Raw genomic sequence first — 13,531 nt, 5'->3', positions numbered from 1 at the left:
TTGCGCCAGTCTGCAGCCCAAGATGAGTGGCAATAAGCAAGACCCTACCATCTGGACTAGAGGTTCAACAATGTGCTCAAAATCCATGTATTTGTCATTTCAATACTGTAGCCTTTGTGTAGATATTTAAAGATGCAGGGCTTGCAAAATCGCTAGCCCAACATCCCAAGGCTACCAAAATGCTGCTTCCATGAGCACAGTGCCTTGCTTCAGATGGTAGAGGCTTTAACCAATCAGTGAACAGATTAGTATCAACCAATAATAGAACATTTAACTAAACTTGAAGTCAAATCTACTCCGAACCATCCCTTTAAAGGGGTCCTCAGATGCAAAACTCCCTTTTACATGTTGTTTGAACATTAACCTGGGTTTGCAGTAATAGCCTCCTTTATTGATCAGGTGTGTTTTGTCAGAAATATATTCATATTTAAAACATAAGAATCATTTTAATCCAGCTTGCGCAGTTGTACACAGAACTTTCTGTTGGGATCGCAATGCAGTGGGACTGTTAACCAATCACAACGCATTTCGTTTTACGGACCCCTTTAATTAGTGTTCTTTATTTCACATTGGTGTAAGTGTTTGACCTCTTTTTGAACTGGTGAGGTGTTGATGTCTGTCTGAACGCTAATTGGTCTGTCTGGTCTTGTCTGAGGTGTAATGCTGGTGGGGTATACAAGTGTTGAGAAGGCAGAGTTTGGCACAACTGCAAACTGAAAGAACAGTCATCATGACATTTGAGGCCAAGAAACAAAATAGAGGACACAAGTACTGTCACTGGATACATTCACAAATTTTGGTTGTGAAAACAGTGGCATTAAAGAAAAACAAGGGATCCTCCATCTTCAAAACAAGGAACCCTCCATCTTCAAGTACTTTTTCACACTCTACCTTGTCCGCTTGTTTCAACTCGTATGTTAATGCAATTGCACATTTTACTCCGTACCCCTCTTGAAATCGCACTACAATTTTTCATTCCTCCACATCTCAATTTATTGATTCCTTTTCACCATCACCAGCACTGCTTACTAAGTTTTCTTCTTTATCTCTTTTCCCTCTTTGGTCGTTTTCCCTAAACTTGCTCATGTTTATATGATCGGAAGATCTGAAAAATCACATGCATATTTACCCTCCCCTTGACAAAATGGGCAAAGTAGTCGAAGTTGGACAAAAGACACTGTGATACAAAGACAGTTTATTTGTGATCTGATCAAGCAAAACACATTTTAAACCCTGGTGTAAACAAAGCCCAAATTCACAGCTCAGGTATTTTGAATTATATCAAGGGTGCTTCTCTGAATATCACGATTGTCTAGTTTTCTGTTAGTCTTTCCACAGTGACGGCACAGCAAAGACTTCTCTCTGATGTTATTACATGACTCACATCACATTGATAACATAAAAATACAGATCTCTCATGTGTGAAATCTCATGTGGTGTTTAAGTGTTGCTTTATTTCTGAAACTCTTTCCGCAGTGACCACATATAAATGACTTTTCTCCAGAGTGAACTCTCATGTGTCTGTTAAGAGTTCCTTTTTGGTTGAAACTTCTTCCACATTGCTGGCAGGTGAAAGGCTTCTCTCCAGTGTGAACTCTTTTGTGCTTTTCTAAGTGTCGTTTATGATTAAACCTCTTTCCGCACTGAGGGCATGTGTAGGGTTGCTCTCCAGAGTGAAATCTCATGTGGTCTTTAAATTGTTGTTTTCGACAATAACTCTTTCCACACTCAGAGCATGTGTAGGGTTTCTCTCTCACATGAGTTCTCTTGTGGACTTCAAGGTTTTCACGTTGATCAAAACTCATTCCACACTGATCACACGAGTAAGACTGGTCTCCATTGTGAATTCTCATGTGTCTGTTAAAGCTTTCTTTTTGAGTGTAACTTACTCCACACTGTTGGCAGGTGAAAAGGTTGATTCCAGTGTGAATTGACATGTGGCAATGAAGCTTTTCTTTCCGGTTAAAACCTCTTCCACACTGTTGGCAGGTGTAAGGCTTCTCTCCAGTGTGAACACTCATGTGTTTATCAAGGTTTCCTTTTTGTGAGAAGCTCTTCCCACACAGTTTGCAGGTGAAAGGCTTCTCTCCTGTGTGAATTCGTAAGTGGTCTTCAAAGTGTCTTTTATGATTAAACCTCTTCCCGCACTGAGGGCATGTGTAGGGCTTCTCTCCAGTGTGAATTCTAACATGTCTTTTAAGACTTGCTCTAAGACTGAAATGCTTTCCACACTGTTGGCAGCCATAAGGTTTCTCTCCTGTGTGAACTCTCATGTGTCTTTTAATACTTTGTGCTTGATTGAAACACTTTCCACACTGTTGGCAGGTGAGATAACTTCTTCCCGTCTTTTGGTATATTTCTCTTAAGGAATTTGCTTCAGTCTGTGAGCAACTAAAAGATTTTTCTCCATTTATGAAATCATGATCTTTCTCTTCCATTTCATTCAGTACTTTACTCTCCTCTTTCAGTGCCATCAGATCTAAGGTGAAAAAAGATAAGTACAAGTTAGCCATTGTTTAATGGCACAAAACAACAGACATCAAAACATCCAAACATGTAAAATGTAAAAACTAACATACAACTACATCCTATCTGCCCTAAGCCAGTGGTTCTCAATTCTAGTCCTCATTAGGGGCGCACCGATCAGATATTAGGATCGGATATCGGCCCGATATTGAAAAAATAGCTGGATCGGGGATCGGATAATTTTTTTTTTCTAACGTTTTTTTCCTCTTTTTTTTTCTCTTCCTCGGTCGTAACCAGTGACTAAATATTAGGGCTGCAACAACTAATGGATAAAATCAATTATTATCGATAATGAAATTCGTTGACAACGATTCTTATTATCGATTAATCTGTCCGCCCACAGTGCACTTATAGCTTCAGAGAATCATGTCAAATTACAGCACAGAATGACGCATTTCTGTTGACAAAATGCATCTACAAATAGTGAAGGAAACAGACTAAGATGCTGCAGGTGAGTTAGGTGATCCCAAAAACATGTGAATTCCTTATTTTAAACTGGAATCTTATAGTGTAGTGGCTTGCCCTGTGAGGCGCTTTGACATCCTCAGCACGAAAACTTTCAGTTTACGGTCATATCCTTATCTGTAAATGTCACAAATTCACACAAGCATTTCCATTTATGCCTAAAAATACATTCTGGCAGTCTGTGTTAAGTTTAAATCTTTACTGAATGAGCGTGTCAGACTGGAACACAGTCATTAATTGAGACAATTAATACTCGCAAAAACATTCATTGTTGAATGTTAAATTTAGATTTAAATACAACATGTAGTGCACGTATTTATGGAGGGTAGGAATTGTAAAGTAGGGCTGTGATGGTGGCAGATTTTTACCTCCGCCGGTGGTGCGGTGTTTTATATATAAATAAATGAGGCTCAAACATTATTCACAAACGTTCGTGTTTATTTGAGCACTTCCGTCGGTGAACAAGCAGCCTACAAAACGCTAAAATAAATCAACGAAATAATACATTTAAATAAGAAAATAGCCTAAATAAGTGTTAAATAGGCTATTAAACAAACACTCGTTGCAAAAAATCCTACCAATCTCGACAGCTGATCAGAATTACTGGCCGAGTTCTCTTTCTCCTCCCCATTGCACAGCTGCTGTTTTTAATAGCAAAGTAATTACATTTATTTTCGTTTCTTTAGTTTATAAAGTTAATTTAGAAATATATTTGGAACCGGTTTTGTTTGTGAAGTCAAAGTTTTCAGTCAAGTTTTAGTTTTTTAAAGTAACGACCGCAAGCGGCCAGCGGCAGACGATTTAAATTAAAATCCTTAGATATTAAAAAAAAACTTAAAGCATATCACAATATTAATTTAATCGTTTAACCTAGATAAATGTGTGCTAATAGGTGCATATCCAATCGTTTGTGCGAGAGTGAAAGCTTTGCAGGACATGGTGACGTCAGCGCTATGTGAAACTTCATTTTTGCTCATAAATGTAAGAGTAATGAATTTACTAAATTATTACTTCACTAGTATAAAACAAATCGAAATCAAAGACTAAACTCTTTCATTAGCTATAGGCCTAATCTATAAAGATACATTATGCTTTAAAAGCGCGTCCAGTGAGCAGATGGCGATTTAGGATCGTCAACTTCATCTTTGCGACACTGACTCAGAAAATATTAGTTTATTAATAAATGATTTAAATATCTCCTTACTTTTCCCCCGGCACATTCATGGTAATTGCTTTAGCTGGGGCTTTGCGGCCAGTTTAAGCTTACTGCGTGCATCTGAACGCGGAACTCTGCTGTTGGCAGGACACTAAACACCGCCACAGCAGAATAAATAGTAGAAACACTGTATTTTATGCTTGTTATAGTGTGTTTTTCTTCTTTTCTCTTTATTACGACCGCAGATCCTACGTCATTCATTAGCAGCACGTGTGTCACATGCTGGAACAGTTGGAGCATAAGCAATATAGTAATATATAGCATAAGTAATATGTTTATAATGTCTGGTAACTTGTTTGATTACTATTGTGTGTTTGACCAATACACTTTTGTTTCTACTACTACATTTTATTTATTTAAATTTGTTTTAAGAAGTTTGATTACATTCTATTTTTGATTTGAATGCACAATTGTTCTTTAAATAACAAATAAATAAGTATTCAATACATTACATCTGTTGTGTCTTGGTTAGGACAGTAATGTTTAGTTAGGAAAGTTTGGTGCCTTTAGTTTCTTCTACATGGTGGAAGGTATGCAGTTTATTATTAATTCAACAATGGTATCGGATCGGTATCGGGTATCAACAGATATACAAAGCCCAGGCATCGGTATCGGCAGGGGCGCCGCTCACAATTTTGGGCCCTATGACAAAATATGAGGTTGGCCCCCCCTACCACACCAAAGCAGACCTCTGGGGGCCCCTAAAGTGCGTGAGCCCTTAGAATTGTCCTAACTTCCCCCCTTAGCGGCGCCCCTGGGTATCGGTATCGGGACTGAAAAAGTGGGATCGGTGCATCCCTAGTCCTCATGCTCCACCCGCTCTACATATTTAGGCCTAATTAGGCCTACATCAAGGACCACCTGGACCATTTTTTCTGTGACTTACCAACTAATAAATTCTTGAGAACTAACATCCAGTAAATTATTAAAGCAACACTAAGGAACTTTTCCCTCTACGCTCCCTCTACAGGTTGGAAGCTGAATTGTTCATTTACACCGTCGTAAATAATTTAGCCTACAGTCGCGTCACATGCACGTTATTTGTTTGGAGGCTATCCAGGACCGGCTTTGGAAATAACGATGTCCAGTGACAAGGTAGAGTATGTTACATGACTTTATGGAAGTATGAAAACGAAATAAATCATAATAATGACATTGTTTGCTATTTATTTTTGGCGTAAAGCAAGTCGCATTTGTAGTCTCATTTGAACTACAAAACCGCGACCCGACGACCCAAACTTACATAGTGCTGTTATGGCCGATAGAGGGTCGCAAAGCGAATACGAAAGTGCCGTTTCACCCTGTTATGAGTTGATGAACCACTGACACGAGTTCGGAAAAATTATTTTAAGGTAAAAAAACTACTTAGTGCTGCTTTAAGGCACCAATCGAGTAAAAGCGACAGCTGTTGCCAGACTTTATTTCACATATGTCATCATTATATCAGAGCAAGACCACATGCACACAACTTTTATTTACATAGCTATTTCATATTAAAAAAAAGCATTACTCAGTCCTAGCAGTGAACATTAAAGGTGCCACAGAATGCATTGATACAATATTTTAAATTGTTCTCTGATATCTACATAGAAGGTATATGGCATAGGAAAGGGTAAAAATTTCCCAGAAATGGTTTTACAGCTCCATTTGCAACCCTAGGATTTGCCCCTAGAATGAAATGGTCTGTTATTGCCTTATTTGGAAGGTTCATGAATATTAATGAGGAGCTCTGCTCTGATTGGCTGTTTCACAGAGCTGCTCATCTCAATAGCTAGCTCATAGCACATAGAAAATATATATTTAATTATGGAGCTCTAGCCGATTTTAATGTGGTTTGTTGAATCCGCTGTTTTGAATGCACAATCATTTTACTCTCACTATTGTGATCGCATGTGCTCTGTGAAACGTTATACTGCAGCGACACAAGGACTTAACCAAACAAGTTTAGATGCTTTAGTGATGCTCAGGATCTGTAAATCATTCGCCATCATCAGTGCAGTCAAATCTCTGTTTATGTGGTAAGTGAAATCCCATGTACTGCAATGTAACAGACTACCGCTAGCATTATGCTAACCGTGTCCCTTCAGTGACTCGCCTTATTTTACTGATGTGCTGACGTTACCGATGATTGGGCGATCAGGACTATTGCATAACAGTCTGTGCTATGTTGGAATTGACCTATTTTTTGGTGGTCTTTGGCAAAAACCAGATTTGTATAAGAGGGAAGAAATGGTGGTGTTTGAGACTCATGGTATGCCATGTCCATGTACTGAACTGTTATTGGGCAATTCCACGCCAATGTCAACCATACCATGAAAAAAATAAAGTTTTTACAAAAAGAACAAAACCCTGTTTAAGTTGTTCATTTAGGCCTGCATTTTACTGCATCAACATGCTTAAATAAAAATTTGAAGGAAGGCTTTATTTCTCTATATAAACACATCCAGTCTAGGCCTGTGGAGATGAGAGTCAGCATTGTGAATTTCATCTTGCAGCTGACAAGAAAACATAATTAAAATGGCTAATTTTTCTATACATTATTTAGTTAAATAATGGCTTAAACGAATGATTATTAGTTACTATTACATTGTAAAAAATTACTGTGAATTTTATGGTAAAAAAATTAAAAAATGCTACAGTAAAAACCTGTGAAATGGTTAAGGGTAAGTTCCCCTTCTATATACGGTGAAAAACTGTGTCGGACATTGCATGTAATTTTACGGTACTTTACCATTTTTTGAAGTGAAAAGTGAATAACCGTAAATTGGCTTTCCCAGAATTCCGTGTTTAATTTTTTTAATTGAATGTTTTTTTGCTGAAATAACTTTTTCTTAGATTTTTCTTGGCAGTTTTGTACATTAGGGTTTTAAGTTACATCCAATGTTGTTAAATTAATGTTTTTTTTGCATTATTTCAGTTTTATGTGTTACCATGATGGTGTTTACTGTTTGTGTGAATGACACTGTGCACCTTCTATATATCTTATTATTTAAAACCTCCTTGTGATGGGCTTTGGTTCATCATGTGATGTTGTCGTCACCACCTGCTTTTGATGGTTATCAGTGTATTACAAAGGTACAAAACAGATTTCAGTACTTCAAAATGTTGGTACATATAAGTCAAAAAATTCAGAAACTACGGTATTTACCTGTACATTTAAGTGAAATGCATGTAGAATAACAGTAATAAACCGTTATTATAGGATAAGAAATTACAATTTTTTTTACTGTTTTTTTCCTGACAGTATTTTTCCGTTTTTTAACAGACATTTTCTGGCGCCCCTGCTGCCAGAAAATTACCGTTTTTTTACAGGTTTTTTTTTTTTTTCAGTGTAGCTACTACTAGACATATGTGACCCTGGACCACAAAACCAGTCATAAGGTAAAATTTTACATAACTGAGATTTATACATCATATGAAAGCTCAATAAATAAGCTTTCTATTGATGCATAGTTTGTTAGGATACAACAATATTTGACCGAGATACATCTATTTAAATATCAGGAATCTGAGGGTGCAAGAAATCTAAATGCTGAGAAAATCACCTTTAAAGTTGTCCAAATTAGGTTCTTAACAATGCATTTTACAAATCAAAAATTACATTTTGATATATTTACAGTAGGAATTTTACAAAAAATCTTCATGGAATATGATCTTTACTTAATTTCCTAATGATTTTTGGCATAAAAGAAAAATCAAAAATTTTGACCCATGCAATGTATTTTTGGCTATTGCTACAAATATACCCCAGCGACTTAAGACTGGTTTTGTGGTCCAGGGTCACATATCTGTTAAAGTTTTTAAAGCATTTTATAAGCATATTCATGGACAGATAAATTACGCTTTCAGAATGGTCACGTCCGTAAGCTGATTTTTCCTCTGAAGCATAAAAAAGTGAAAATTTAAACAAAATTGATACTTTAGGTTTTGCAAACAGCCAGCTCTTGTCGATTCGGCAGACGTTGTTACTTCTGGTTTGTGCACTGTAATTCGCAGAAATTCTACAAAATATATATTTTTTTTTTGTCATGTCCATAACGTGTGTGTATTTCCCTCATTTAAAATATAAAACAGTGTTTTAGACTGGAACTTTTCTGATGTCTGCACTCAATTTTAAAGGGTTTTGAAATATATAAAGAGATGGCTCAATATTTTGGTAAAGAATAAAATTAATGAGAATTTACATTTCAGGTTTTGACTTTGAATGTCACGTCCGTAACGCTGGAATTGCTCTTTTATAATTATGCCTACTATAGTTCTATACACTAATTTGGGCAAACAGCATTAATGACTTGTTTAGGACTTAAAGCTCAACGTTGAAGACTTGCGACTCGGACTTGCTCGTCTTGACTTGGGACTTGACTCAAGACTTGAATGCAATGACTCGAGACTTAGGCCGTGTTCACACTTGGCGTCTTTTTTGACAGTAAAAGTTGACTGGCATGCTTTTTTAGTTACAAAAAAATCTGGAAGCGTTGCAGCAGAGGACGTATTTTAGTTGCTATAACAACAGCTGCAACAGTAGCCTATGTGTGGTGCAGAAATATCAATAAAAGAGGAAGCTGGCTCTTTTCTTTTTTGACATTTTCGCCTTTCATTTGATAGGACAGTATTTAGACAGAAAGCAAAGTGGGAGAGAGAGAGCAGGGGATGGGATCGGGAAAGGGCTGCGAGCCGGGACTTAAAAAAAGGGACGCATGAAGCGCAACGGCACTACTGTAGATGTCGATGTGCGGCTCTAGAAGCTATCAGCTCTGCACGTCGGTTTTTGAAGTCAACGGGGAGGCGAATTTGGTTCACAACAATAAAATAAAAGTCCCATTTTCCCATTTTTTCTTGTTGTTATGGAAACGACAGGTCTTGCTACTCGCTTGTCATTGGTCAGCTGTCAAAAAAGCGCTTGACGTAGGGCGTTTTCTTCAGAAACTTTTTTCAACTTGAAAAGACGCTCTGAGCTGCAGAAAAAGACGCCGACGGTGGCGTTTAAAAAAGCGCTCAGGGCTTTTTTGAAAAGATGGTTTACTCCATAGGGTTATAATGTAAAACAGATGCTGGCAGTTAAAAAAAAAAAAAAGACGCCAAGTGTGAACACGGCCTTGTGACTTTCAAAACAAGGACTCGTGGATGCAGTCAGTTTGGACCGCAAAAAAAAGTTAACGATGTCATTTGACCGTTTTCTCACATTTAACTGTTTTTATACTAAAAGTAGCATTTTGCTTGTCAGAAATACTTTACTAGTTTTTGTTACTTTAACAAAGTTCAGCATTTTGTTCACGTACCCCTCCATCAGTTTGAGAACCACTGGTTTATACTGTTCTCATGGTAAAATGCAGTAGCTTCTTTATAACTGTGACCTATTGCTACACACTGATGCTGCTTCTCTTTATTTACTTGATTATATTGATATTATTTTAATTATTCTGCATGTCCTACACTGTCTTGTTCTAAAAACAACAGCAACAGAAAAAGTTATTTCGGTAAATTAAACTATCTTACTAGAAGCATTGTGTGAAAAAGTATCATCCGTTCCATCTGGATAGTCTCAGTGAGCTTTTATGAGGTTTTAAGCATGCGCAGTAAGGTGAATTTAACACTTTCTGACATTTCAGTGTGGATGAGAAACCTTTGGAAAATGCTTGAAAACACTAGTGTGAATAGAGAACATTTTAAAACAAAAACGCTATTTTCAGTTGTATACAGATTAATTAAGATGTAGCTTAAGTGTCCACTAGCTGTTTTATTTGCTTACCAAATACTTCAAATGACCAAATGTAGACGGCATGCAGAAGCCAAATGTGATCATTACTTTTCAAGGGTTTGGCTTTTGCATAATTAGCAGATATTAGGTTTAATGTTACAAAAACATATATATATATTTTTTTGTTTAGGCTAATTCCATTTCATTGTTACAACTTAAATGCATGATCTCATAATAACAAATGTAGTGTAAAAGCAGGATATTCTCGGCTGCACTTGAAGGCAGTGTTAGTGTTTGTCATGTGATCTCAACATTTCTACACTTGTATGACATTATCCATTAAATTCATTTCAGTTCTGAGAATGAAAACCAACCTGTTTGTTCCTCAGTATCTTCATGTTTGCCTCTGAATGTTTCTTCAATCTTCATGTCTTCACTCTCCTCTTTAATAAACTCCATCTTTGTTTGTTCCTCAGTATCTTCATGTTTGATGAATGCTTCTTCAATCTTCATGTCTTCACTCTCTTCTTTAATAAACTCCATCTTTATAATAGTGTGTCACGTGGATCTCAGTTTCTCCACCAGGAGTTTTTCTGTGTGTTTGAACACTTTTATCCTGTTTAAGATGCAAACAATTAACAGAAAGAAAATAAATGCAAACTAAATCTCAAACTGTAAATCTCAACCAGCTTCCTAAAGTTAATGGCCTGTTTATTGCCAAAACACTGAAGTTTTACCAATAAATAACAACTGAATGAAATAAAATAAATTACACACAGTTACCATCCAGTTTTAATTAAGATTAAGCATTTAATGATTATAGTGAATTTAATATAATACATATAAACAGAGAACTGCTATTGTTTGTCAAAGTTACTCAGACTTGTTTGTGTTTGTTGTTGTCGTTGTATTTCCAGTGTTTTGAGCAGCAGATGTCGACAGAATGCGGTGATTTAAAAGTGAATCATTTGTGAATCGTTTGATTCAGTTGAACTGGAGTTTTGAAAAGATTCGTTTCTCCATCACTGAATAAATCCGTGTTTATCATCTGATTCACTAAATACGGACCGAAATGAGACGCACCTCTTCTGTTACTCGTGTAACCGAATAATCAACTGCCTTTACAAAGTTTGTAAAAACTATAAAGTAGACTGGCTGTACTGTATCAATTTAAACACTTTAAATGATTTAAACCACAAACCTTTCTTCAGCTCAAACATACGCAGGAGAGCGGCGCAGATCTATAACGTCACATCACCAGCTGAAAATAAAAGTCCTGTTCACGCGCTGATGCGTCTGAAGACAAAATAAATAAATAAATAAATAAATCACCTCCAACTAAAGTAAACACGCATACACAGTGGAGATTTAAGTTACAGAATAATCTAAAAACTCAAAATCTAAAAGAAATATTAGCTGTGGGTTGACTTGACAAAGTAATCAATAAAAACCTTTATTTTGTGGAAAACTGTTAAAATCAGAACCACATTCCTCTTACAATTTCTTCTATACAAAAAGTACACTCCTCGGGACCTAATTCTCATTGTTACAGCTTTTTATTATTACTTATACTTTTATTATTAAAATGGGAAAGCAGTCATTTTTGACTGTATTTTCAGATATTATGTAATGTAAACACAAAAAAATTGTACTATATTTTGACAAATTCTATATCTGTACTCTTTCCCTGCCAAACACAGAATATTCAGTTATTTATGAGACAATGCTTTACCCAGAATTTTCTGGGTTCCCACATTTTCACTGTTATATGCTAATTATTGCATCTCGTGATTCCAGAATGTCCTGAGCAAAAACACAGGCGATGAAATGAGCAATCGCTTATGTAAGCAGATGCATTTGAAATTTTGTAGGCCTTGACGTTTCAGCCTTTTGAAGTTATGGTGGGATGCTGATGTGGACCCATTAGACGGCGGGAAGCTGGACTACTGTTATAATACATTCTACATTAGTTAATGTTATGTAATTTATTACGGAATTACTGTAAGATTTCAAATCATCAAGAAACCAGATTTTGTCAGTGTTACTTTTTGTGTAAGAAGAGTCTCAAAGTGCCTTGAAAAACAAAGTTTCCGTAAATTTGCGAACATAAACGCTGAAGATGTTGGTCAGTTATGCTTTAAAAGAATAATGGTACATTTAATAGAATATGGTACAAGAGTAGAATATATAAATGTTCCATATAGAAATCAGATTTTGCAAATGAATGAGAAGGTGTGTTCAAACTTTTGGTCTGTAGTGTATATTTTTCTGTTTATTAAAGTTTTTACTCTACATTTGTGCAGTTTTCAGTGGGTTAGTGATATTTTTTAAATATCTATAAATTAATAAATAAATATTTTTTAAATAGGTTTTTACACAAAAACTGCTTTTTTATGTCAAACTCACTTTATAAAAGACCCACATTTCTAACTTTCATGGGGATAACATGGATAATTTCACATGGTTTAGTGTAAGATTTTTGCCCATCTTTTGGAAAATCCAGTTTTAAAAGTTAAAAAAACTTTTACCAGTAGATGGCTGCAGAGCTCCACTATTTGATATTTGCTATTTGACCACCTGAAAGATATTTTTTCACAAGTTTTTTTCAGTTGAATTCATATCTACAGTACAGACCAAACGTTTGAATTTGAATGAGAAGGTGTGTCCAAACTTTTGGTCTGTACTGTATATTCTTTATTACTATTAAATAATAAGTAACAAAACAATAAAAAATAAAAATAAATAAAAAATTTTGGGAGGAACAGAGGGAATGTATGTGAAATACATTTATAAAACTGAAGAAATAACTGAGTAACTATAAGAGAAATTGTAAAGAATAGTAACATTACATTAAAAAAATCTATAATTAAACTACATAAAGAACAATTATTTAAATGTGTGTGTGTGTGTGTGCAAAACAATTAAATAACACGTATATAACAAAATGGAACCGCAAACAGTAACAGAATTAAAAAAAAAAAAAAAAACTATTTCACACAACTGGGAATTTACAGTTCATCAACATAATTTATTTTTTTAATTTTCCTGTGGTTGTGAACAACTTCCAGAGGAAGTGGAAGCTGGCACAGGAGCTCTTCTGGACTTCCTTCAAGGAGCTCGGGGTATGCGGTGTACTCTAAAGTCCTCAGCGCGTAAGGACACCTCACCATTGGCTTCAGACAAGCTGATGACTACGATGTCCTCCACCACTGGTCCTTGCTCCAAAATCTTGGAAATTGAAAAAAAATAAATAAATAAAGGTTAAAAAATAAATAAATAAAAACAAATTTAGTGATAATGAATCTTTAATGATTTTGCTTTTTGTTGTTATAACAGTTATGTTTACACATTAATCTATGAAGGGCTGTGCTATATTGTGAATATTGTCATGGCTGAAGGTTGGTGCTAGGCACAATGCAGCCTTGGGCGTTTTATTGATTTTATGAAATGGTTACCACATGATAATTTAGGAGAAACAATTTTTATATGCAGTAAAAATGACAATCAAACACAACTGAGCAATCTTGCCAGAGTCTTCTGGATTTCCTGAAGATTGAAGACAGGCATATTTGATTATGCTTCAGGACAGAGGGCCACTATGTTTGTTGCATACCTCCACAGTTGTG

General features: G+C 35.8%; 1 protein-coding gene across 1 annotated transcript; it reads right to left on the bottom strand.

Annotated features, from left to right (window-relative positions):
• Positions 1-1,180: 1,180 nt before the first annotated feature.
• On the bottom strand, positions 1,181-10,503 carry LOC141333932 (uncharacterized). Its single transcript, XM_073839088.1, has 2 exons — positions 10,280-10,503; positions 1,181-2,479 (listed from the first exon to the last, which is right to left on the bottom strand). The coding sequence occupies exons 1-2, from the start codon at positions 10,446-10,448 to the stop codon at positions 1,416-1,418; spliced, it is 1,233 nt and encodes a 410-aa protein (XP_073695189.1). The 5' UTR covers positions 10,449-10,503; the 3' UTR covers positions 1,181-1,415.
• Between the last annotated feature and the right edge of the window lie 3,028 nt (positions 10,504-13,531).

The sequence above is a fragment of the Garra rufa genome, chromosome 4 (assembly GCF_049309525.1).
Source record: "Garra rufa chromosome 4, GarRuf1.0, whole genome shotgun sequence".
Taxonomy (NCBI): Eukaryota; Metazoa; Chordata; class Actinopteri; order Cypriniformes; family Cyprinidae; genus Garra; species Garra rufa.
This window is presented reverse-complemented; position numbering and strand designations above follow the sequence as displayed.

Coding starts and splice junctions, on each gene's coding strand:
- LOC141333932 (XM_073839088.1), bottom strand. CDS start 10,448: ATGGAGTTTATTAAAGAAGAGAGTGAAGACATGAAGATTGAAGAAGCA. Junction 2,480..10,279: donor AGATACTGAGGAACAAACAG/GTTGGTTTTCAT, acceptor TTTTCACCTTAG/ATCTGATGGCACTGAAAGAG.